This window comes from Poecilia reticulata, linkage group LG20, assembly GCF_000633615.1.
Source record: "Poecilia reticulata strain Guanapo linkage group LG20, Guppy_female_1.0+MT, whole genome shotgun sequence".
Taxonomy (NCBI): Eukaryota; Metazoa; Chordata; class Actinopteri; order Cyprinodontiformes; family Poeciliidae; genus Poecilia; species Poecilia reticulata.
Window position 1 is genome coordinate 7,040,149 of NC_024350.1, and position 27,683 is coordinate 7,067,831.

Sequence of the window (27,683 nt, forward strand, 5' to 3'; positions counted from 1 at the left end):
ATTTATCTCCGCACGGATGGCAATTTGAACGTAATCTCTCCCTCAAGTACACATGCTACTGAGAGTATCTGTCAGGGAAGGACTGAGGGAGGGAGCTGGTGACTAATATTGGTTTAGGGAAAACATATAAGAATAAAAAGATGTCGTCTCGCTTGTCTCCTCAGTAAGGAGTCCTTTCTGCTCATTTGGTTTAGATTACACAGGTAACTGAGCGAGGATCTTTGTTTAGGGGTCAGCACATCTTTCTGGACCACCAGAAGCATGTCGATGTAGATGTTGTGTCACGCCAGGCAGGCAGCTCCGATTTCTACGCCACCAAGATGATTTTTTGCACTGTGAAGGGGGGTGGGCTATTTACGTGGCTATTATGGGGTGACTGTGTGAGTGTAAAAAGGGGAGGAGGATTGGGGGGCAACGGTTAGGTATATGGACTGTTCCGAGAGCTGAGGAAGCACAGGGAGCCTCACATGTACAAGCACTAATCATAAACATTAGCTTTGCTAAACAAAACTTTTGAAGAAGTTCAAAAGTTTTGAAGAAGTTTTTGTTTAGCAAAACCCTTTCATAAAAAAGAGTTACCCTAACCCTTCTTTATCAAATGTAAGCAAAATTGGAGTGGTGTCAAATTTTAGCAGTTGTAGGATTCCTCTTTTGTCTTTGGCTACGTGCCATTTCTCCCGCTAGCGCTAGACAGGGGTCTTTGTTTTGGTTGTATTTACCCAGAATGCCTTGCTCTGTAGTTCATTTCCTGCATTTGGGGTGGTCTTTGGTCTGCTTGGAATTCACATGTGCATTTCAGTTAATTTCAATCAAGCTAAGATATATGTTTTTAAGCGGACCAGAGTTTGCTTTTTTGGTCCACCTCATAGTTCAAAGATACATTCACACCTCTCCAAACGAATCGGACATTCTAGACAAATGAACTAAAGTTTGATTAAAGTGAACTAAACGGGGCTGGTGTGAATGCACCTTAAATCAAATTTACAATCTTGATTTGGCCAGTCTTGAAAACACATGTTCAGATGTTTCCATCTGAATGAGTTTTTAGGAAAAATGACTGGGGGAAACTGTCAGTCTTGCAAAACTGTTGTTGCTTGTGAAGATGTTCAAATGGTGTGAATGCTTTTGCATGGCCATGTAAACATGACAGATTAAGAGCCCTGGATGGGACTGTGTTGATATTCAGGTGGAAGCCACAGTCACATTGAGCCCTGCAATGCAAGTCCTCAAGAGGCTTGGAGACTGCGTGAGAGAAGGATTTAAAAAATTCTGCAAACGTTCCACGGATTCCACCCTCACAGGGACCTTTGCAGAAAGAATGGGTCATATGCAAATGGCGTACACAGTGTGGTGGAGAAGTTTCCCACAAGCTGAGTGTGAAAAGGGCTCTCCCTCCCCATGCCGGGCCTGCTGAATGGTCCTTTTCTTCTGCCGCTCAAAGTGTATGAGGTAGAGCAGGCGAACTGCAAAGGTAACTAGGCTCTTTCTCCTCAGGCTCCCCCCTTTACGAAAGCCCCCAAACTCACAATGGTTCATTTAGCCATTCAGCCACACAAACCCCAATAAAGCACATCCGAGCGCAGTTAAGGGGGTTACTGAAACTGACTCGGGGTTTAAACCTCCCTCTTTATGAAGGGAGAGCACCTTTTTATAGGCTAATGCTCTCCTCCTCCATGGGTTAGCTAATCATTAAGCTGCCTCCGCAGAGATGCCAGTCTGCTCGTCCATCACCCTGTTTGACCAGGAAACCTTTTCCCATCTTCACGGATTGATGAGAAACAACTTAGAGGCAACACATAAGAGTGGATGGCTTTGACCGCGAGATGCAATGAGTTGCATATCATACGTCGCATCTGCCAAAGCAGACGCTTCCCCACTTGTCACCTGTTGTACGCCCCCTCCCTTCCTGCCTCCCCCAGCCGCTGTTCCTCTGCAGGGCAAAGGGAGCTCCCACTTTAAAAGAGGAGGGGTCAGAGAGGAAAGGAAGGGAGTGCAGAATCCCCCCGTCATTGAACAGACTTAAATACAAACACAATTGGACATGCTGGAAGCCACACAATGGCACAGAGGGGGGAAAGTGAAGTCATACTCTAAGAACGCATGGGTGCCCAGGTCAGGGGGCAATCAGCCACCTCCCACCTGCCCCCCTTAGCTACTGTGTCTTAACCTTCCCTCCCTGCCCACCGCCCCTCTCTATTCTCCAAAATAAAGCCCTTGCTCTGGAACGAGGGGAGCGAAAGAGAGAGACGGAGAGAGCACTGAGGCACTGTGGGGGATTTTCTTCTTACTTGGCACTTTCAGATGCGGCTCACTGAGGAAGTCACTGAAAAGCTGAGAGATAAATGAAAAATTTCCTCCTCTGCCAAACTCCTCACATGACGGGGTGGACCCCTTAAATGTAAACAGATGTCTTTTAGAAGGCAGGAGTGGGCAACCTCCTCCTCCATAGTCCTAAAGGTTCCCCCTCACCAAGGATACACCACTGTCTCTCACCGTCCTCCCTAAAGCTGAGATCAAGCTGAGACTTAGGTGGAGCGGAGTTTCACCACTGGTAACCATGCTCCACACCGTTACATAAATTTTCTTTTTTTTAAGTCCCAGTAGGTTTTCACTGTGTGTGTAGATGTCAGGAAGAGATGAGATAAACATCTTACTACATTCTTCTAGGCAAAATTCTGTAACTTGTCAAATACAAGAACGACATGCAGGTGAAAAAGTCTCCTAGAACAGACGCTTGTTAACTGAAAAGTAGATTTGCAATTAAGGTCCCACAGCAATACTTCGAGTTTTATTTAGGAATATCCATTTTTATGTTTTCCACAACATTTAATAGTTTTCCAGACTTGTCATTAGTCTGTCAGACAATTTGTGAAGCAGAAATCGAGAACTACATTAGGAATGTTTTTAGGGGTGCACTGTAGTTTTCTGAACAATCACCTATATGGAAAGCCTGACCTGCCTGTTCCTATTTGCAATTCTTTTTGTGTGAAAAGTTGCTAAGTTGGGAACTGTTTGGCAACTATTGTTAACCTCGTCTGGATAAGGGCAGACGAGACCTGGTGGGCGGGTCTGTCTCTCTTATAGCAGAGCAAAAGGGGACAGTGGTTGATTGTCAGACCTTTGCAGAGGTAGATAAGACAAGTGGATAAGATTGGTTTCTTCCATGAGATAACCCAAAATAAGCAAAATCGGGGCCAATTTATTGGTGGAGCTCTAGAAGGTATGGCACATATTTCTAAAGTAGTCAGATTTCAAAATGAAAACCACAGAAAGTAAGGAAGATGGATAGATAATGGATAGAAGGATTGAAGGTAGGATGTATGGATGGATGCACTGCTTAGAAAATGGGATGAGAATCAAAATATTTTAAAAGTTCAATTTTCTTTTTTCTTCTCCAGCTTGGTAAAGTACATTATAAGTCAAACTCCACATTTTTCCAGAATCTTGTACCTGGCTGCATAAAAGTGTGGAGAACTCTCTAAAAAAGAGCAGTCCAGCCTTGTTTATTTTTGCAAAGGATGTTAATGCAGGGTGCATTCCTCTATTCCCAAATTGCTGCATTAAATTACCGTTGCAGAGGATGGTTGCTGCTCCCCATGGAGGAGGGGAGGGGAGGTCCGACTGGGCGACGAAAGGGGAGGCGACTGGAAACACCTGTCGTCCTGCAGGCTGTTAACACCTCTCTGTTTACAGTCCGAGAATGGAGCTCACCTTGATCTCAGCCCCTTTGTGTCCCCCCTTTTGCCAGGCAGGAACCTGGCTGAGTCATTGCCCGTAAGGACCCAGACTAGTGGCATATTTAGAACAAAACAAGATGCTTAAAAATGGATGAAATGACAATAAGGACCAGAACACTTCACTTAAATGCAGGGAAGTTGATCTACATGACAGATTGTCAGCCTCTCACAGAGGAGGGGGGAAGTCCTAACAGCTCTTTGAAGCAAAAAAAGGGCAAAGCATCAGAAAAAGGCATCTGTTTGGTCAAAAAAGGGGGACTTTGCATATCAATAGAGCTCTGTCAATATTCTGAAAGGTTTAATAAAACACAGTTAACTTAAAGAAAGAGGTGCAAGAAAGAAGATCTAATAAAAAGTTTTAAAAGATTCCGTACGATGAACAAAAGATAGTTTTAAAGCCCCCATTAAGAGACAGAAATAGTCAAATATGACAAGAAAGGAGTAAAAACAGAGCAGAAAAACAATCCTAAGTCTTCTGCTGCTGCTGTCCACAGAAAACTTCCAGGACAGCCAAGCCCGCAACACACAACACCACGCGGTCGCATTTTTCCCTACCCACGGATTACTGTTATAGCAACATGGGCTCACAGTGAGTGAAACAACACCGAAACAGCTGCGTTACCTCAGTTCCTGTGAGTTACACCCGGCGATACAGGCCAACGCATGCCGGACAGAAAGATAGTGAACCCCTTCGATAAAAAACAACTTCCTCCGTCAAGTAAATTCATGGGTAATAAAGAGCAAACAATGGAAATTTTATATTTATAGCACTTATTTTAATATTTAACACTGGTGTTACACAAATATAACTTAAAATCCCCCAAAAGCTACTAATATCACACCTTTTAGGTAAGCGTAGTCACGTAGAGCTTCACAAATACATAAATCGGCTAAATGTAGCGAGAACAGAAAAGAAAAGGGAAAACTGAGCGCGTGTATTGGTTCGCTCGGGTCCGTGGTCCTACGAGAATCAGGATTCCCGTCGCGCGACAGGAGAGGATCCGCTCTCCTTATATGGGCTGCGCTCAAACAGCGCGTGAGATATCCCTCGCTCTCCGGAACCCCGGTCACCCCGTCCGTGTTTTCTGCTGAGCTTTCACTCCATACTTTATCATTTCAACAATAAAATAAAAGTCACTGAATGAAAACACTTTTCCGAAACAATGTGAGCAAAAATGCAAATGAGTTCGAAACAATGACAGCTCAAAACCAGCTTTAACACGAAATAGGTGTTTTTTCTTCTTAATTTGTTTTATTTAAAACGCAACTGTGGTGTCGTCGATAGGACTAATATAAAGCAGCCGAATGGAAGGCAGAAACGAGGCAGTTTGTCCGCCTCTTGTAGCTCAGCAACAGCCTGTACCTGCTCGGAGTGGACTAAATAAGAGCGGACTAAACAGTTGTATTCCTATTTGTTCCGGCACAACAAATTTCAAAAGCGTTCCAAAACAAACACCTGGTTAAATGTAATGTTGTTTCTTCACCCAAACTGTTTTAAGATAACCATTGAGGAACAACCAGGTAGCGTTTAATCCCGTTTTCCAACAGAAACAGGTCCGAGTTTTACGGTGGGCTTCCTAACTCGACAAAACACGGTTAAAATCAATGAATGCTCTCTGGTTTCTGGTGCTAAATGTTTATTCGGCTGAATAAATGAGAGTAAAGTGAGCAGAAAGAGCCGCTGCGCTCCCAGCGCTGTGAGGTGCGCGTATAACGGTCCCCAGTGCGGCGGACCGCTAGGCGGAGGGGAGAGTCGCGACCCAGGTATAACGGTACACCACACCGCTACTTCCCACCACTTTCAGCGTCAGAAAAACAGCGCTCACACACTGCTGAACTTTTCGGTCAAATTAGCCGGCGACAGAAGAGCCTCCGGAGAGGGAAAACTCCTCGTAGGAAGTAGTTTTTACTCACCGTTGGTCCTCCTCGGGTTCGCCTGCTTTCTGCGCTTACACCTGGGGCCATCCGCCATGATCCTTTCGTTGTGTCTAAATGCTGCCGGAGAGTCACCTCCTCTCTCACCCCCTCTCCCCCTCCTCCTCCACCACCACCTCCCTCGCTGCCTTCACCTCCCCTTCTTCTCCGCACCTGGTTTACGACAAAAAAGCTTTACGGCATTACCTTCCCCTATCCCCCCCAGAAACACGTTGAATGCGGGAGAGTAGAGGGGCTGTCTGTGTACTGTTACCTGCCTTACTCTCTCAGTGTACGTCCTGTGTGTATAAAACACACTGTAACAATTTTTTTTCAAGGTGTAGTTCTGCTACCTAGTGGTGGTAATAGTTTTGAATTGTTAATATAAAAAAAAATAGCCAACCCCCCCCCCCCCCCCCAAAAAAAAAAAACCCTGCTAAACTGGGCTGGCCAAAAGTTGTATGGGGCCCTAAGAAGAAATTAATTTGAGGCCACACCTCAGTTTAGTACACCTTTCACAAAAGCCATATTAAATTCCCAATACTTTATTTGTTTTTTCACATTTTGGACAATCCAGATGATTGTTCGTCTAAATACCAAGTCATTTTTACTTAACATTGTGATTTGGAAAAAATTGTGATTACTCAAGATATCAGTCCATCTGATCAGTAGAGCCTTGTTGGTGCTCTCCAGTTCTGTCAAAACTGAAGTATACATTTGGATGATCAGTTGTAAAGCAATTTTGAAAATGATACATTAATGTGTTTTCCGTGTTTTCTAGGTGTTTGAAAATGACCCCAATAGACTCATGGTTAACTGCTGTGGTGAACTGATACAACCAGAAGACTCAAGCAAAGTTTCTAGACTTCAATTATTGAACATTAAACCGAACAGCATTAAATGTAGTCTGTTGTGAAATTGCATTTTGATAATAACCAAAAACACATTGTTCTAGTCATCTGACATGAGATGTTTGAGATGTTCTAAATTGCTAAGGTCAGCTAAAACAACCAATAGTGATTCATGTTAGCTCCTACCATTGATTTATTTTTCATTTGTTGTCATATCTCTACGTAATATCACTAATACAAACTAAGCCTTTAAGCAACACTATATTTTGTATACTATGGCCTACTATGACTTCTCCAAGTGATGCACTAGCTATGATTCCATTATAAATGTGCACGTTTTTGTGTTGTCTGCTAATGTCGAAAAAACACAATTGCGCAATTGCAGCGTTTCCATTAAATAAGAAATGCTATCAAAATCACACACAAATAAGTTTTTTCACGTGATAAGTGATTCAAAAACGTCATCTTTCTCCTACTACTTCCTGTTGTCTTTTTTGTCTTTTCCGGCAGTAGTAGCATCCAGTGACTGATCACGTGACTTGTGAGATGGGAAAAAATGGTTTCCATTGCAATTTTGTGAAAACCACTAATGTCAATACAACCACAAAATAAAAAACACCTCATCTAAGCACAAAAAAGTGAATGTTTTTGAAATTGGCGTGTTCCCATAATTTATTTTCATAATTCCAATACGCGCAATTATATTGTCAATGGAAATCCAGTTACTGTGAAACTATTAGCGCCAACTGGCTGAAGTCCCTTTAACTGAGATGAGTAATTATGCAGCCAATTATTTTATGTTTCATATTTTCATTAATTTCATATTTTGCGAAAATCAGTTCTAACTTTGACATTAAAATGACTTTTTTGTACACTTTTTGTCAAAAACAAATTATGTTGATCTTCTGAAGAAGTCAATAAAAAATGCTAAACATTTAAGGGGGTGAATACTTTTTATAAGCATTCGAAATAAGTTTTGACATATGTAATTTTAAAACATAAACAAGATTTGTTTTATAGTGGCTCAATTGTATCTTAACTGATTTCGATCAAAGCCATTTCTATATTTCTTTTCCTTTTATGATTTATCCCTATTTTCTTCTTGTTCCTTTAGTAACCTATTCTTTTCATGTAAAAAGAGTGTTATTTTGTTTTTTACTAACAGTTACAATGTGCATAATAAGTTTTCTCATCTCAGACTGAAACAGCAGAATTGATTTAAGGAGTTTTAAAAGATCACCCAATCCAGCAAGGAAGTTCTAAACATTCACAAACTGCGTTTCGATTATCCATCCATCCATCCATCCATCCATCCATCCATCCATCCATCCATCCATCCATCCATCCATCCATCCATCCATCCATCCATCCATCCATNATCCATCCATCCATCCATCCATCCATCCATCCATCCATCCATCCATCCATCCATCCATCCATCCATCCATCCATCCATCCATCCATTTTCTAACACCTATGTCCCTAGTGGGGTCGGGAACCATTATCCATGAAATTGTGCAAATTGAAATTCTGAAAATAAATTACCTTGGCAGAAACACTACAAATTAGAAAAAAAAAATCAAAGAAAGTTTTCCAATGAAACATTTTTGCGCTAGGATGAGGTGATGAGCGCTAGCGCCATGACTGAATTATGAATGTATTTCATATAGCTATTTACATCCGTTGCTTCCTTAATTTTAAATGACTTATTGCGTGAACAGCTTATTCACAAGTGATTTTAATTTAATTTCTTATTTAATGGAAACACCAAAACTGTGTTTTTTTTTACATTAGCAGAATTTCGCACATTTGTAATGGAAACACAGCTACTGTTTGAAATGCCTTTGGCCAACCACAATAGTCTTTTGTTATCATGGTTAGAAGTATAAAACATTTCTTTTATGTGAGTGATAATTAACCGTTGCTGATATAGGCCTACTTGTATCCAGTTTCCAAAACAATATGTATTTTTCCTTCCTGCCTAACCTGGCAACCTGTTTGTGTTTGTATGTGTGTGTGAAGCACAGTGGGGGGAATAAGGCAGCAGACAGAGCACATGTGCGTTAATGGAGAAAGAGGTCATGAGACTGTCATCAGTGATTCCATCCTCCTCGTGAAGAAAGACCCCGCTGTTCTGCCCAGCCACTCTCACAGGCGCAGCCATGAAGAGGACGGCAATGTGCGAACCCAGGTTCAGTCTGCGTCCAATCGCACTCATACCTTCACCCGCACGTTATCACAGCGCTCTCTGTGTCTATGGAGGAGAAGAAAAAAACACACACCCAGGATCACATGTTCTGAGGTGAATTCCTGTGGATGCTCTTGCTGATGAGGGCAGTTAGTTCACAAACTCACTGCAGAGGAAAAAGATGCTTGAGGTCCCATGACTTGTAACGAAAGGAAAGAGGAGTCACAGTTGCTGCCTAGCTTTAGCTCTTCTAGAAGATGATGATGATGATGACATTAGCAAAGATGAACAACAACCACAGCGCATAGCCTTACACCCAGTCTGACATTCACACTATAAGAACCTAAAGGCTTCTACACCATGACTCATGTTTTTCATGAGCAGAAAATTTGACAAATAGCCAAGCTTACTTTTCTTTTTAACAGGAAAAAGTGTAGCAGCCTTTACTTCATCCAGTTGACCAGCTGGATGAAGTAAAGGCTAGCAAATGCAAAGTAAGTACACAGCAACAAGTAGAGGAGGGACAGAGCAGTGCAACTCTATGCTACAGAAAACAGGAAAGCCACCAGTCACTTTCTCTGACAGCTTAGTAAAAGCCCATAAAAGCCTGTCCTGTTACATCTGATTTGCTAACTAACAAATATTTAGGAAAAGCAACATCAGACTGACAGTCAAACATGGTGTGGTAGTGTGATGATCTGGGGCTACTTTGATGTTGGAGGAACTTAATGTCCCTTTTTCTGTAACAGATGGATCTATGAATTCTGATTTCTGGCAGAAAATCTCGAAGGATCCTGTGAAAATGGTTATATAATTGAAAATTTCTGTGCAGCTTTGCAAATTTGCTGTTGGAGTATTTACTTACTTTTCAGTTTTTTTCTCTGTTTATGTTGATCTGTTTATGTTAACGCCTGCCATTTTCTATTACATTGTATTTGCTGCCATAACAAGTCTTTAGTAGCATACTGAAGTGTCCTAGTCATAGTCCAGATACTCAAAAATCCTCTCATCTAATAAATTGAAACTACTTTTCAAAGTAAAGTGTCCCAAAGCACCTCAACTGTGATTTAAGATACTGATTAACAGTTCCCCAACACTTAGTGAAATTTGTTTTTGCCAAGTATTGCCACAGTCAGTTATTAGATTTATGGTGCAATTGCTTGATTTGGTTAGACTCAGAAAATCAATTAAAACCTGATTTTTTTTTTAATTTCTGTGGTGATCTGAAACAATACACTTCCACAGCAGTGTAGGTTGTATTTCTCTGATAATTAGGCAGTCTCAAAAAAAGATTACTGGAATCTAATCTAAAAGTTTAGAACTTTTTAGTTCTAATCTAAAAAGATTAGAACTGAATGAAAGTGGAAGGGCTTTCAGGAAGAAGTGAACAGTAGTTATCTTGTGCGCTGAAATATTTGGACTACCTTTGTCAGACTCCGTGATTTAAGAACTCACACATTCCCTTATGACATAACATCAGCTTGATATAAATTTAGCATTCAGAGAGACAATACAACAAAAGCCCTCATTGCTGGACAATCAGCTTATCATTCAGCTACATGTGACAGCGTGTATACAGAGGATGGCAGATCTCCTGGGTGAATAATTCAGTAGCAGCAGAGCGAGCGCTCCAGCTCTCAGGGCAGCCTGCCCAGACACAGACTAATAACTTTAGCATAAACAACACATCCAAGCTTGCTCCAGGTGGCCTCTCCCACCAGAGCAGCCTGCCTGTGAGACACGGAGAGCTGTGTGGGGAGGGTTGCCCAGCTCTCTTGCTCGGCAACTTTGCAGATGAGAGGGAAAAAAAAGGAGAAAAGAAGGCCCCAGAAACTGCGTGCATCAGCAAAGATCAATGATGAGACGCCCAGCTAACCGTGCGGTCGAAGCGTCGCTTCGCCCAGTGCATGGAGACCTGGAAAAAATGGGATGCATGTCATCCAGTGGAAACGAGCGTCTTTCCCATTTTCCTTGGATCAAAGCACTATTAACATGAAGTCATTTTCGTTGCCTCTGTGGAAAACAAAGAATGACGATTCCAGTGATTCGCGAAAGGATCCAAAACCCTTCAGCCTTTCTCGTTAGTCGCTTTACAAACCCTCACTTCAATGTCTCTGTTGGGATTTTAGGTGGTAGACCAACAGGAAATAATGCACAACTGAGGAAGACAATAACATATCGGTTAAAATTATTATTATTTTTTTTTTAATAATTGGAAATTCTCTGAGTTGATACTTTGTAGAAACAGTTTTCATAGTACAGTATCTAAAGCCATGAGTAATTTGGGGGTTTCCTTCACCAGCTTTGCAAGGCTAAATCCTCAATTTCTTCTTTGCCAGATAGATCAAATTTAGTCAGACCGAATGGAGAACAATTCAACTCTTTCCACTGATTCTCCATTGGATTTAGCCCCGGACTTTGACTTGGCCTTTGTATGCAATTAATCTTTTTTTTTCCCCCACATACAAATGATCCTTCTGCAACCTTTACATGTTTCTGGTAGAGGCATAAATCTGACGCACAAGCGACATCAGAATACAGCAGCGATGAATAACAAACATGCTTCTCTTGGCTCACTGAGGGTGAATTTTTGCTTCATAAAGTGATCTGATTGGACGCTGGAAAAGACTATTGCTGTGTTCAAGTTTTGGAAAGGGAGTTGGACAGACAGGCAGAAAGAGACGGAAAGAAAGAGAGACAGACAGGAGGAATGAAAGACGACTGAAAGAAACAAACAGAAATTTAAGTTTGAGAATGAATGATGCTAAAGAAGCTGGAACTAAACTGAAGCCGCAGACCAACTCTAGTAAAACAGTTTTTTTTGTGTGCATATTTTAACTAGAGTAAAACACCTGGAGCACTATGGAGCTAGCTATGGTTCCCATAGCTGCCCTGTGACCCCTTTCTTATCTGGATAAATGGGAGTGCACAGAGGGCAATTACAAGACATGGATCTGATTTTGTAAAACCAGTCACCTCACACTAAAGCAAATACCTCGGCTAATGAAGATGGAGGCCATTTTTATCAGGAGTCCAGCTGCAGAGGCGCTGTTCACCTGAGTAATGACATCTGTAATAAAAGCCAGATATTGTTTTAACTAAAGTGGGCCATGAAATGAAATGAAGGGCTGACTCTTGCTCCTCCGACAGGGAGTTAAAGCAGAGAGGAGCGGAATGGAGGGGGCCAAAAAGTGAGGGCTGAGCAGCCATCCTCCACTACATTAAGGGATCATGCTGCTCCCTGAAAATGAGTATTGATCCTCTTAGGTCCGGGATCGTTTAAGAGATTAATGTGAGTGGTGGCTGAGCTCCACGGCGCTCCACACGGGATCGACGGGGATCAGAGAGCGGGGCTGCTGTGGCTGGGCAGCCATAACTCCACGCCATCTGGGCAGTAAGCTGAGAGAACCAGCTGGATGTCCTGCAGGGGGTGTGGCCACAGGGTCGGCTCAGGTGGGGGGCAGGAAATCTGATTGGTCACCCACACCAGAGCTGTCAATCACTGTCCGTAGCGCATGTAGATCAGCATTTCAAATTGAAACCTTCAGACTGAAAAAACTATTAATAAATAATGATGCAAAGTAGCTTTCCCCCTTTTGTAGCTTCAAATTTCGGAACGCAGTTCATTGCAATGTAAAGGCCATAACATACTCAGATGTACTTCAGGCCACAGAAATCAGCAAGGACTCAAAGCAGGACATCTGCGCAAAGGTAAATTTTTACAAGTAAGTACCTCGAGTCCCACAATAAACTGCTTGGAGAGAAACAGTGTCGCATACTAAACGGTTTGTAAGTGACACCTTCTCTAGTCACAAGAACACCTTCTTCAGTAGTGTAGAATCAGCCACACCACTCTGTCGCACTAACAGGTGTGCGGCAGAGAAGATACAGGACTAGGCTCCTCGTTAGGTCATCAGCCTTGCGAGCTAGCAACCACGGGGATTGTGGAAAATGAAGGAATTTGTCACAAGAAAAGTGTCTACTATGAAATCCTACATGTCCGTGGACAAAGTGCACAAAGTATGTTCGAGTTTGAGTGGGCTTCAAGTAGGTATGTGGCTTTTATAAAAAATAGGGTTTTTACATATTTGTTAATATGTTAACACGGACGAGTTGGAGGAGCGGAGGGAACAAGAGCGAAAGAGAGGAACAGAAAGTGCAAGAGACGGTTCAGAGGACGGAGCAGCAGGCGGTGGCAGTGATCGAGAGAGACTGAACTGCTTAATCTCTCCCAAGAGACGGCAGCTAAATGTGAGGTCCTCCTCCCCTCCTCACACCACCAGACCAACCAACCCCCAATGAGGCAGGATCCCAGCCAGGCCTCTCCTCCGGATAAAAGATACAGACCAAAGCTCTCTTGTTGGGGGGCTTTTGGTGCAACGGATACCATAGCCATGAGAAAAGATCAATTTTAGGGTGAAGGAACGATGTTGGACCCTTCGCCCTCCAATCCCAACCCTACAACAATCTGCAAATAAACACCTCCTGATGCAAGCCTGAGAGTTTTCTCTCTGCGGGCTCCTGAGGTCAGGCCGGCCCCACGGGGGGAAGGCGGCTAAAATAAATATCAGCTCAAGCATTCAGCTGCAGCTGAATGCAAGTTGTCAAGACTCTGAGTCCCAACAATGCCAATGTTTTGGGGACTGGACGTCAGTCTAAAGACACGGTATTCTTTGCTCACTTCCGGCGTCCCCCCCCCGCCTCCTCAAGACAGGAAGTAGCCAACATGTCCGTCTGAGTTTAGCCACTCCTAAAACAACTTATTTTCAGAAAAAAAGTTGGGAACAAAAACACGACTCAGACGTTCTCCGCTGCGTTTAGACGTCTCCTCAAATAACGGAGCCCTCAAATATTCACAAAGGACATTTATCCTGCATGGAAACACTTACACTGGATAGGAAGGAAAAAGATAAATGTTTTATGAAATGTTTTACTTCTGAGAATCTGAAAAGACTAACATATATTTCTATCTCCCCTTGACTAATAGCAGCTAAAAAATGTACATGGATGAGGCCTAAATCTGTAGAATTCTAGAATTGCGCCGCTGACATTCATTGAGATTTTATACTTTTTTCAAACTCTCATTCCCGTCTTTCTTGGAGGGAAATTGCATTTTTTTGGACTACTGTTCCTCCTGGTTTTTGATGAATTGTAGCTGGACTGGTTTTTGCCAATAATTTCTATACTTCTTCTCTTTTCTTACAATGTGTGACCATAGAGACAGGGCATAGAGACAGGGTGGCTTACAGTGGGGAGCAGCTGATTGACACCGTAAAGGCTAAAATAAAATCACAGCTGAAGCCAGAAATCCTTCACTATCGTCCTCATGAGATTGTCTTAGAAAAACAGTGTTTTCAGTCAGAGGCCTCTTTAAAATTGCTGTAACACAGACTGCTACAGTGGTCTGTGTTACAGCGTCCTCTTCATGAGATTGTCTTAGAAAAACAGTGTCTTCAGTCAGAGGCCTCTTTAAAATCGTTGTAACACAGACTGCTACATCCATCACCATCTACAATAATTTATTGAAGAATTTTAAATTAATATGACTTACAAGAACATTTAATTTCCACTTGGGATCATTAAAGTATTTTTGTATTGCACTGAATTTTAGGAATGACAGCCTCTTTAGGCTTTTCTTCTACCATTAGTTGTTGAATACAAGCAGATGTTATCTGCAGCGCCTCTAAGGTTTAGAACAGGAAGTGCAGTTTTAGGTGTTTCTCACATGCCTGAATCAAAAGAATGGCTCATTATCAGGCCTCAGCAGGGCTGAATGACTGGATGCTGACAAGGGAATTCAAGCCATTTGAGAAGCTGCAGGATGGCAGCTCTCCTGGACTGGAGTCACCCACCACTGGTTAAACTGTCTGCCTTCGCTCTGGTTAAACTGTCTGCCTTCGCTCTGTCCCTCTTCTTTCTCTACTTCCTTTTTCTCTTTAACTTCTGTTGCTACTGAAGTTGAAGCTATATGTGTGATTTATGCACATTTGGCAGCGTATGGAGCTATTCCTCTGTATTCTGTATTTAGTGAAGTGAGAGTAGTTACTAATTCTGTAAGTGGTAGCATTAGCTAAACAATGAGGGAGAAAGTCACTGTGGGACAAAAGCTGGTCCTAATTTTTTAAGCATGTTTACTAAGTCAGACTTTGTGTTCTAATTTTGAAGTATAAAACCAACTTTAATCTCTTATAGTTTGTAGCACCAGTAAATAACGAACAAACTAAATGTCCTTTGTTAAAGCTAAAACAAATGTTTTTCATATCTTACATAGGGAGTTTCCATGTATAAAAAACTATTTAAAAAGTATTTCTAATTTAGTTTGAACAACTAGCTTTATTTCAGAGTTCAAAAAATGTTTTCTTAATGAAACTGATTGCCGTCTTACATATTTATGAGGATTGTCTGCAGAGATCGTGTCTGAGCAAAAAGGAAATTCCTAAACGCTTTTCAAACATTAATTTCAAATAGCAATCTGAATGGTGTGGCATGCATTTGTTTTGGCCTACATGTTTGACCTGTAGAAAAACTCTGGTTTGCAGAAAACTCGATGGAATGGTTTAGATCAAAGCATGATCTCATGTCAGAACGGTCCAGTTGAAGCGTGTCGCATAAAACCCAATAAAACGCAGACTTCAGGCTTGTGGTAAAATGCCAAAATGAACAAAGATTTTTTTTGTTTTTTTTAAGGGGATGTATTTCTGTTCTTTATTGCAAAAATGAAAGCCTGGGGACACAAATCCCTTGGAACATTGGGTTACCTGAAACGGGTTCGAAACATTCCAAACAGTGAGAACAGGCTGGAGTAATAAAAATGTCCCTCTTTGCTTCCCTTTCCCCTGGTTTTTTATTTTATTTTATTTTTATTTTGTGGTGAGCCACCAATCAGGATCCGGTAGCCCCCTTGGGGTTAAGGTGGGTGTCAGCACTGAAGACTGTAATGGAGACAAAGCCTCACACTCCCATGAATACTCAGGGGTGGGTGGCTTTTTGACCTGTAGGCTGCCGTAACACTGCCTGTCCAAATAGCGCGCCAACATATATACTTGTTTTGGCTATGGATACACGTGTGTGTTGGATGTGTCCACACACACACACACACACACACACACACACACACACACACACACACACACACACACACACACACACACACACACACACACACACACACACACACACACACACACACACACACACACACACACACACACACACACACACACTAGACCGGGCTCTGCAGACGGACCCGCTCTAGTCCAGAGGCAGACAGCAGCTCTCTGGAAAGCCCAGTTTAGATTTATGCTGTATTTATTGGAGCCTCTGTTGCGTTTTACTGCTCGTTTGTCCTTGTGGCTGGAACAGAGTCCGTACTCCTGCGAACACGTCAAAGTTAGTCTCCAAGGGTGTTATTCCTGGACCTGTCTTCAAGCTGTCTGCAGCGAATTAATGAGGGTCAGGCGTGGAGTACGGTGGCAATCAGATGATCTGGTTAGCCAGGCTGACGTGGCGAACGCGTGTTCTCTAGAAAAGATCCAGCGGTTCTCACATCTATCAGGTTCAGACATAAGACGGCGAATCAGGGGCACCGGAGATAGGAAACAAAAAACAGAGGAGTACATTTCCGCTGAAAAACTCTGAAATTTTGAGGATAAAGCTCAGATGTTTTCTAGAAAAAGCAAGGACATTTCTCAACTTCAAAGTAGAAATTTTTGCAAGAAAAAAAACTCTGAAATTTTGAGACTGATCTCAAAATTTTTCTAGAAAAAACTTGGAAATGTCTGCGTTAAATTTTTCAAATTCAGAAAAATTCAGACAGTCGAAGATTTTCCAGTTTTCAAACTCTGAAATTTTCAAGTTTTTTTTCTAGCAAATTTTCCACTTTTCAAACTCGAACATTTCTGGAATGTTTCAAAGATCAAATCTAAAAATTTCTGAGTTGTTTGGCTGAAATTTGTACAGACATGACAAAGCTGCACATACTTTTTTTAATTTAGTCTTATTGTATTTTTTACTGTATTCAGCCTGCGATGTTATAGTTAAAGGTCAATAATTTTTTAATGAACTTTTTCCATGCTTTTAGCCTCTGGATAGGGTTATGTTGTGACGCCTTCCTGAAGGCGGAGTTTTAGAAAGACCAGGAGTTTTTAAAGAAACAGAGGACCAATTTCAAGATGTTAAATTACGATGTCAAATTTCTTTTAAGTCATTTTTTATATACACAGCATTTTTATAACAACTGAAGGCAACATAGTTGTTATTGTGCTATAAAATGGTACTATGGAAAATACATAATACCCCCTCTTTAAGGTAATACTTTGACAAATTGTTTTTAAAATTCTGTTATGCAAAAACCTTTTTATAATATGTTAACTTTGTTTTGACTTAAAAACATAATGATAAGACTGACATGACACTGTCATAAACATGACATAACACCTATGTTATGTCATGTTGCATGATTTTGTAAATTATGATAATTTTAATTTTAATGGACTTTCAATGCAACTTTTAAAGCAAATTTGAATTAAAAGTGTCATTATTTACTGAATGACACTTCATGACAACTGTCATAAACATTCATAAAGACTTCTTTATGTTCATGACAGGTGTTATGTCATGTTTATGACAGTGTCATGTCAGTCTTATGCACACCCCTTCAAATAAAGTGTTACCAAAATAACTTTATCTCCATTCCTTTGAAAGCCGACATCTGACCAAAACAATCAGAGAATTCTTCATTGCGTCTCTACCTATAAATGACGTTTGACTTCTCAGTATGAAGCGGATCTGATGATACAGATCTCTTTATCAGGTCACTGTTACAGTGAAACCTGTCGGGGTGTTTGTGGTTCTGAGCGCTGTATGAGCAAATGTTGCGTGGGTGGTTTATGTTTGTGTGTCCTTATGTCTTGATCTGCGAGAGCCCACTGCTGTTTTCACTGGATGAATGTGAATGCCACACACCTACTCCTTTCCCACATGCACTCGCAGAACATCGGAACATTTTTCTGTTCGCGTTGGAAAAAAAAAAAAAAAAGAACTAAGAAGCGCTATAAACGAACATCCAAAATACCAGCAATTACCACGGTGTCCCTTAACTCAACCTCTCCAAATTAAGCCCTGCTTGTCAAACAGATTGTCTCCGCTGCAGCGAGCAGCCTTTGCTGTGAAACGCTTTTTCATTAAGAGAGGATTGCCTCTGGCCTTAGGCTGGTGGCTTCGTGTAATTTCACAGCTCGGCGTCAGAGCGACCGGTTCAGGACCAGTCCAAGGCCACCCACACCTTTACAAGAACCAGCAAGAGGTTCTGAAAAAGGGTAGCTGGTGAGTTTTTGGGAGCCTTGAAATGAAAATCCAGCACAGGAAATGACTGATAATATCATAGCAACCAGAGAGGCTTTAAGAGGTAAATATTTTTAAAGATAGAACTCATTGAGAAACTCTGTAGGATGGGTTTAAAAAGCTTTTGGGACGCTTAGTTATTTTATGGAAATTAGAAGCGCAACATTTATGTAAACGTGGAGGATTTCTGAGTAAAAAAGGGTCAGTTACTGTCTCGGTCTAATTTATGTCAGGGCTTTGACTAGGCCATTTCAAAACCCTGAGATTATTTAAGCAGTTCACAGGTGGTTTTGGATCCCTGTTCCACTGTCTAACCCAAGAACTGAGCTTTTTTTTTTTTTTGAAGCAAGATCCACGAATCCATTAATTACAAGCTCCAAAACGGCTAAAAAATAGACTTACCATCATGCTACCATCACCATGTTTGGCTGTCAGTGTAATGTTTTGTTTTCAGCCTAAATTCTGAGTTAAGTTTATACCAGATGTAATATGTTGCTTTCATTGCAAAAAGTTCCACTGTCTCGTTAATCCACAGAATAATTTTCCAAGAAGTCTTCCAAGTTATCGAGATGTTTTTTTGGCCGTTGTGGTTTTGGCCCTGGAGCTCTACTTCACATGGTCTGGTTTTGGATAACATTTTTTTTATTATTATTATTAAATAATAGAACTGAAAACTCTGGGCTGCCTTTGCCAGATAAAACAACTTGTTAGACCATCAGAAACATTTTGGCGGTACAAAGGAAGTCGGTGCTGCGTTGAACTGACCACTTCTTCCTTCCCGAGGCGTTTCCAGACACACACAGGTTTAAATGTCACCTGAGTGTCTCCTCACGCCAAACGTCTCAAGAGCGTTCAACCTCCAGGGTTGTGAGCTGAGAGCACAGCGGAGGTTCCCATTCAAAACCTGACGTGATAAAGACAGCACCTTGTAAATCAAAACGTCGTTTGACATCTGGAGAAAAGGGAAAGTGAGATGGATTCGTGTTTGATTTTCATGTTTTACGGTTTTGGAAGGAGCACAAGGGCTTGACTTCAGTGTGTTGGAATGGTGACGAGCTACAGTCACAAGATATGGCTTTAAAATTCTGACAGGCAAAACACATGTGTAATATGGAGCATATATAAGGCAGACCGGCTAACAAAACAAATAATCTGGACCTTCTGAAGGATTCTGCTGTGAATGAATATCTCACTTTGTGATATCTCAGATTGTTGATTAGTAGAGGAGATTTTTAGCAAACGGGTGGAGAAGTTGCGAATGACGATGACACTGTTTTAGAATTGCAGTCTACCAGTAGTTTTAGCAACAACAGCAGAGGAAGTGAACAAAGTTGTTCAGTCCGTGTTGGTTACGCGTCCAAATATTGGATAAACATTAACAGCTGCCTCGGTCGGCCTGGCACTTCTCTCTTCGCAGTGGAGGACGGTTGCTAACGATGCCGGCAATTTCTGGTTCTGCTTCTAAGCGCCGGACTGGTGTCACAGACAAATGTTAGTGACTGGGCATGAAGCAAAGCGTAGAACGAGGGGCTGGTTCTTCAAAGGCTAGCGTGAGACACAATGTCACTATCTGCATTTCCATTGACCGTTTGATTGAAATTACGATTAGAAATTTGGCTAAAGGAAACACAGCAATGTCAAAACAAACATTTTTGACAAAAGGGTTTGGCACTAGTTGTAGGTGGTTTTTCGGCTGTCTCAAAATTGGTATGTTTTGCAAAACTCCAATGGAAACACTTTTTTGCATCACACTGGTTTGCAAACAGCAACAACACATTTATATGGAGTCTCTGGCCTCCTGGGACAGCATGTAGCTGGCTCCACCAGAGCTCTCACTGCATCGTACAGTTCATCCAAATTTGACTTTGACACTCGAAAATATTGAATCCGTCGCTCTTTTGTAAAATCGCAGATTACCATGTTCCCAACATGCAGCATACGCAGCCGTCCTCAAGCCGCTTGTAGCTCCACCGCCTGAATAGGACGCTGATGTCTCCTCTGATTGGCTGATGGATGGGTGCCAATGCCATAGCTGAATCATGAATATATCTCATGCAAGTGTTCACATTCATTGCTGCCATAATTTTTTAATGACTTATCCTGTGAGCAGACTTACCCACGTGTGATTTTAATTGCTTATCTTACTTCATGGAAATACTTCAATTGGTAAATTTTGGACGTCAACAGAATATTGACACATTTTTAACATATTTCTAATGGAAATGCAGGTATAAACATCTTTCAGTCTGGAAAAGGTTACAACCTCACTTCCAAGGCTTTCTGACTCCACAGTGAGGACCATTAGTCCATCTAATAGAGGAAACAAGGAGTACTGGGCTATTATTTTTTCAAAAACTTTCCCTCCAATTAGTAAATAAATTTGTCATGTTAAGCTGACTTTTTTATACAGTCTTATAATTTTTTCTAATCTGAACATCAATGTTTCACAGAAAACAAAAAGCAGGACCAAATCTGTATGGGGAAATTACCATTCCACACCAACCTCGTCGTGTTTCTAATCAATTGAGAAACAACCTGAAGACTAATCAGTCCTTGTTGATTTAAAAAAAAAAAATTACAAGTTTTTGTCGCCCGTTGTTTCAACAATGGGCGATAAAAATATAAGAATCAAACAACAGTCTGCCCAATATTCCTCGCATGAGTCAGGAACAAGAGACACTCATGCTTATTCAGCGTGTCCACTGAGGTGTGCAGCTCCTTCATTTAATATTTCCATAAGGTTGCATAGGAACTCGCTGGATATGCCAGGAACTCGCTGTAATAAGGACGTAATGTATTCTGAGCCAATGGCGACGAGGCACGCCGGGAACATGCCTCACCGGAGCGGCGGCTTTTCCAACCCGACAGTGGACACATACATAATTAAGCCAACTAAAGAGAATGAATATTTCATCTCAAAGCATTTTCATCTCCAAAACATCAAAACACCTCAACGTCTCACATAATGAGCAAGGTAGGTTACTTTTATTCACAGAGGGAATACGAAAAGAGGAGCGCTCGCTCCGAGAACTCGGCTTAAAAAATGCATCAGCTGGAAGAGAGGCGAAGCGCTCGCACCATTTATTTTGCATTTTGCCTGAATTTGTTTTGCTGTTGAAGGGACTTCATCAACTTTGCCTTTCGTGGAGGCCCGATTCTTTCCAACAGATGTTTCCATCCAGGCTTTATCTAACCTGTAACTGTTCTATTCCGACGTTTACCTTCATGCACTGAACGCCCGGTGACCTGTAACCAATGGCATGTCGCGCACACGGGCCGTCTCCGGACCTCTGGGTACAGCCGCATGGGGAGAGGATGAACTGCTGCACGGCGTTGCAGGAGCAGAAAGTGGATCAGTGCTGTCTATTTTTGTGAAGCCCTAACCAGAATTTCTTCACCTCTGAATGGCCGAGCGTCCAATGAACAGGTCAGAAGTCACTTTGCAGTGCTTTCATAAGTGGGGAGAGTGGTTGCAGAGCGTACACAGAGCCAGAACAGCAGCAGCACTCTGCAGAGAATCACTCTGACCATCCAACCTGACTCAGACTGTACACCTTCATAGAAGGGAATTAACCTGCCACAGCTAGAAACGCTTTGCTGAGCTCCGGTCGATACTGTCATTATCCGAAAGCAATTCTTAATTCTATTTGGCCCTGAGCTAAAGATCCTCGTATTGATCACAAAGTAGGGATGCCACAACTACTTCTCTCTGTGCTGAAGACCACCTCGTGTTGCTAAAAAAAAAAAGAGAAAAAAAAGAAAAGCTATTCGCACCACGAAGACACTTGTGAACCTCAAACTTTTCCAAAACGGCACCATGTTTTATTGAGCTTTGATAGCAAGTGACACACAGTTGTGAAGTGAAATGAAAATACTACATGGTTTTGAGTCTTTGAGTTGATGGGTTGCAGGAAATTGAAACTGAAACACATCAACCGAGAGCTTTTCTTTAGTCGGAGAAAAAACTGAAAATGATGGAAAGATGGATGGAATTCAGTCCTGAGAGAAGCCTGTTAGGAGGTAGAATGAGTAGAGGACCCAGGAATTTTACTCAATTCTAGGTTCACAGTGGCAAGATTTTAAAATTGTTTGCCAATGTTCAAAATCTGAGAGACCACACACACGACAATACAAAATCTCAGGTATAGCAGACTTAGTGTGGTGTCCAGCCACATGGCAAAGACAACATGCCACCAACAAAACAACAGATTTTACTCACCAACATTCAGATGTAAAATGGACATTCTCGCAAAACCCTTTGAGGCCAAACATGAGTTTTAAAGAAAACAAACATGACTGACTGGAAAGAAACATTGGTGATAATTTGTGGACCACATTTAACAGAAAAAAACAACACAAAGTTGGTTATAAAGTCTACTGATATTTCAGGTCCGTCATGACAGTTGTTTTGCCATTTTATTGCAGAAAGTAACTATGTTAACTTCAGTTGTTATAAAAATGACATATATACCAACTATAATTTAAAAGACATTTCACTTGGTAATTTATTGCCTTGGGTCTGTCTCTTTAAAAATCTGCTCTTTCTGAAACTCCACCTACAGGAAGCCATCACAACATGACTCCTCTATTAACCTTTTAACAACGTTCTTACCAGCATTGCACTGAAAAGTAGATCCTATAATGACCTCAGCAGATGTTCAACCAGGTGTTTGCTAATTGCTGCTGGCTAGTCTGAAGGAGCTGAGTGGGGAGGTCATGGGGAAGAGCTGCTCTGTGAGGCAGAAGCTTAGAGACTCCAGCTTCAAGGAGGAGCTGAGTCTTGATTATTATTCAAACATGCATGTAAGAATCAAAGTAAAACTCCAGGTATAGTTTTGATGATAGACTAACATAAAATGATGTAAAGCTCAAAAAAGTCGATTTTACAAATTATTGCCCCTTTAGCAACAGGCCATGATGAACCATACCAGCTGTCTTTAAGATTCTCAGAAGAGGGAAATTGGTACTAAAATTGCCCAAAAATTTTTTTACTGTGTGATTTACGCATTACAATAGAGATGCTTGATTACTCAATTAAAAGGATATATGTTGCAGTAAAACTACTCTTAAAAATACATTGCTTCCAAAAAGTTGCTTACTAAGTAAATTTAACAGAGTAAATCCAACTGGCTGCTGCCCACCTCTGATGACACACTGTGAAAAAGCGCAGGAACGCTATCTTATGTTTCAGAGCGATACCTGAGGAGGTGATCAAAGGTTACTGGCATGATGAGACGCAGTCATAATGAGTGATACTTCAGTGTTTTGTCGAGGGCTGCAGAAAAAGGCAGCTCTCTTTCATTTCCTGTTTCGTGAGATGACAAATATTGATATTGGTCTCTGAGCGCTATCAGCATGAAACAGGGGCTGTCAGAAAAAACACCTGTACCGAAGCATGACTCTGTTCCCCACCTTTCAGTTTCTAGGTGTGGGGGGTGACGGGCACACAGAAATCATAAGCGGCATGTTGGTTAATGCATCTCTTTCTGTTTCTTAGTCACACACGCACACACGCACACACACACATACACAAAAAGGGAGCATCATCACCTGCCACAGACTATACACTGTGGCCTGTGACAGTGGTTAACAAAACAGGACATGTGTAGCCCCAGGTGACTCAAACTGCAAAACTAACAACGCCATGCTTCAATGCACCAAGAATTCGGTGTGAAACACCAGCAGAAAGGTTTTGTGTTTGTGTGTCAATGCTCATGTGTGTCTGTAGGTGTGCGTGTTGATGGTTATGCATTTGTGTCACAAAAGATTCATCCTACATTTGCGATGTCGCAATTAGTATGGACTTCATTTGGGATTCTCAAAGCAGCCTGCAGGGATAAACAAATAGGTTAGGCTGAAATAGTAATATTATTGCTGCAGTAGAATGTAACTCTACTGAGCTATCCCTCCATCAGTGTAAACTGTTGACCGTATGTAGCTGTTAAAGCAAAAAAAATAACTTTTTCCTTTAGATTTATGCTACAAATGCTTCTGCTTACAGAGAATGTCACACAAAGCATCCAGGAAGTAACAGCAGTGTTAACATTTTTTCACATTTTGTTGTCTTAGAACTTTTTTCCATAAGGACTTGCAATCATATTCTCTCCTCATATTCGAACACAGAATACCTCATTATGACACAAATGCACAAAAANTGATTAAAACTGCATCTTCACAGAAAAGTCGTCTTGGTTCTCAAACAGGCGCCTCTTTCTGTGGGAGTTTGTCTTTTCTCCCGTGTTGATGTTGGGTTTTCTCCGGGTACTCTGGTTCCCCCCAGATTAAAAAAATTATGTAAATTATGGTGATTTACTAATGTAAATTGTCCTCAAAAAGGTATTATTAGTATCTAGAAAATTGAGTTTGCAAACACTTCAAATTGGGGAAACAAAACAAGAAGTCAATTTGTTGTGAGAAAAGAAAGAAGCTTAATTAGAGGTCAGACCTGAACAATTTAAAATTCCAAATTACATCTCACATTTGAGACAAAAATAAATGGGTGTCACGGTGATGGAGTATCTTAACAGGGGGTAACAGGGTCTTGAGCAACTTCCCCATTGGCTCCTTGCCCCCAAGTTGGTCAATTCTTGGTAAAGGCGAACATCCCAGATTACAGAACAGTTTTTGGTGAATAAAGTGGAGTAACTTGCTGCTTGTCAGATAACGGAAAACGTTGAAGTATCGTTTCTTCTTCAGCACAGAATAAGCAGAGAGGTATTTATTCTAGCATTAGGTAAATGTAACTTGAAGGAGAATAAGACTTAATAAATAAATGTCCACTAAGGATAATAATTTAGAATTTAAAATAACTCACCCTGAGCTACCATGATGCATATAATATATGTAATAATCAATAACATATATTATCCAATAATGTATGTTATTGTCTAATAAAAATTAATGAAGGGGAAAAAACTCAATCCAGACTTTAAGTAAGTTTAGTCTGGTTCACAGATTATGAAATTAAATTTGTTTCACAATTATTCAATGAAAAAAAAACTAACCTCAGTTAAGTAAAATAAAATTGTAATCAAAACATTTGGTATTGCAATGATTCCTTTTTTTTTAAACTAAAAGTTTTGATAGAAAAACTTTTTCAAATTAAATAACACATTTTTCTCTCATAAACTTAAAAAGTTATTTGCAAAACATAAACTTTTATTTGCACACATAAGAAATCTTTTGTTGTGATTTTGACGACATTATGTGAGAACCACAAGCAAAACTTTAAGTCAAACAAAAACTTAGAATAGCAAGAAAAGATTTATGACATGGGCAAAAAAGTTTGTTTTGCAAATCATTTTTTCACTTCATGAGATAAAAATTTGATTCTAATTAAAAAAGGTTTTTGGTAACACTTTATTTGAAGGAGTGTGAATAAGATTGACATAACACCTGTCATGAATATAAAGAAGTCTTTATGAATGTTTATGATAGCTGTCATGAAGTGTCATTTGGTAAATAATGACACTTTTAATGCAAAGTTGATCTAAAGGTTGCATTAAAAGTCCATTAAAAATGCCAACTTTGCATTAAATTATCATAGTTTACATAGTTTTTTCCCGTTATTTTTAAATCTTGTTAATTTGATTGGTTGTGTTGCAGCTTATGCACTATACATACGGAGTGTGGAAAAAGAGAGAGACGGTCTGAGCCTGTTAGTACGGAATGAGGGAAATTAATTAATGGGGCCACTTTATAAATAATGTGTTTTAAAATTTTTGACTTGAGTGAAATATCAAGTCTTTTCAAGTAAAGAGCTTCAAGTCAAGTCAATAGTGTGAAAGTCAAAGCCAAGTCCGAGTCTTTGAGGATTTTTTTTCCAAGTCAAGTCTCAAGTCGTGATTTTAATGACTCGAGTCCCAAACTCTGGTGAACAATATATTTAATATTACAAGGCAGCTTTTATGTTAAGATGTACTAAATCTAGTTGTAAATCTCACAATTGTTTATTAAACTCTGAAAGCTGCGTGACTTTAATATTCTGCTCTAAAATGCGGTTAGATGTGCCCTTTTTTGAGCACCTGCCCCTTTAGTGGTCTCTGCACGGCACTGACAGTAATAAACTATATTGGAACATTTTATGTAAAATTGTAAATATAGTGCTGATTTTAGAAAACTGATGTTCATCGAATACTTCAAAAGTACAGAAAAAACTGATAAATGTGCCTTGGAAATGTAGAAAAGAACGCTAAAATTAGCACAAAAAAAACAAAAATAAATTGTCTTTACTGGGTAAAAAAACTATATTATTAAATCATCACCCTGGAAAACAAAGATAAATAAGAGTAAGAATGTTTTTATACGAGTACTATTTCATTTTTTATTTAATTCAAAAATAAATATACAGACAGTGAATGTGTCTAGTGATTAGTGGGTTTTATAGTTACCATAGTTTATTTTTTCCAACTTAAAAAAAGTTGCCAAAAAATCAGGTCATACAAAAGGTGGGCATGGATAAATCTTAGTTTTTTTTTTCTTAAGTGGGCAATGATACATAAAATCTGTAGAAATATTAATTTGGTCAGATGATTTGAAACAAACATTATTAAACCAGCTAAAGTATGTCAAACTGTAGAAGGGGAAAATGCCAATGATGCAATAAAAATGTGATAACTGACGTTTGTTCCAATGATTTAATAAGAAAAGTGTCTGAACCATCTGCACAGATGCTACATTGGACTGATCAGAGTAGGAGTGTAGGACTGATTTTATTTCAATCTTCTGGTCCCAAACTTCACGAGCTGTAGTATTTACAAAAAGAAAAAAAAGAAGGTATACAAAACATAAGAAGTCCTACAGTGCTTCTTAACAAAGTGCCATTTCTGATTTTCTCCTAATGAAAAAAAAACAACTTTTAATCAGGTTTATTTCAGAACAATACCTGCCTGGTCATTAAAAAACAAGTCACTGTAACCAAACTCTCTCTTTTTTCCTTCCTTTGCAACCCTAACCAACGTACGGTTGGCGTGAAACTCCAAAATACAAACATTTTCTGATAAGTGAACGCACCATACCATTGAAGTGTTCACAGTTTGTGTTTAGTGTGGATGCTGCTACTGAGGGAAGAAGAGTCAAAGTTCACTATTTTTTTAGTATTTGGAGCAGTGATTGAAATGAAGTCAAAGGAAGATTAGAGATGTAATAAGCTGTTTGGCAAACAATTTCCTATGCCATGTCTGCATGTTTAACTAGGCTAAAGATGAGAGAGAGCAAAACTTTCAGCAGATACCAAGAAGGCTGAACATATTACAGTAATGTTGCCCTCTTTCCCCCCCCCCCCGTCTTGAGCTTCTGGAAAAATCGGCATCTGGAAATGTTGGCAGCCTTTGGGATGTCTCAGATGCTGAATGCTTGTATAAGGTCCTATTTACAGCTTAACATCTGTAAAGACTTATTTTAAAATCTTAAAAACTTTCTTTGGGATTATGTATTTTATATTTCTGAAAAGAAGTAATCAGGACAGGCTAGAACTAATTTCAGCGGTTCAAAGGTTGACTAAATTCAGAGATCAAAATATAAAAAAAAGAGGAAGAAATATATAAAGAAAAATTGGCCACAAAATGTTGATTGATTGGTGCAGCAGCTCTAGCAAAGTTATATTAAAATCAAATGCCAGATTGAAAACGTATCACGATGGGCCAAAATGTG

General features: G+C 40.4%; 1 protein-coding gene across 1 annotated transcript in view; it reads right to left on the reverse strand.

Annotated features, from left to right (window-relative positions):
* The window catches only part of zeb1b (zinc finger E-box binding homeobox 1b), a 61,569-nt gene extending 55,640 nt beyond the window's left edge, over positions 1 to 5,929 (reverse strand). Inside the window, exon 1 of the mRNA XM_008438430.2 lies at positions 5,652 to 5,929. Coding sequence (XP_008436652.1) covers positions 5,652 to 5,709 — 58 coding nt within the window. The 5' untranslated portion in view covers positions 5,710 to 5,929. The remainder of the gene's footprint in view (positions 1 to 5,651) is intronic.
* Between the last annotated feature and the right edge of the window lie 21,754 nt (positions 5,930 to 27,683).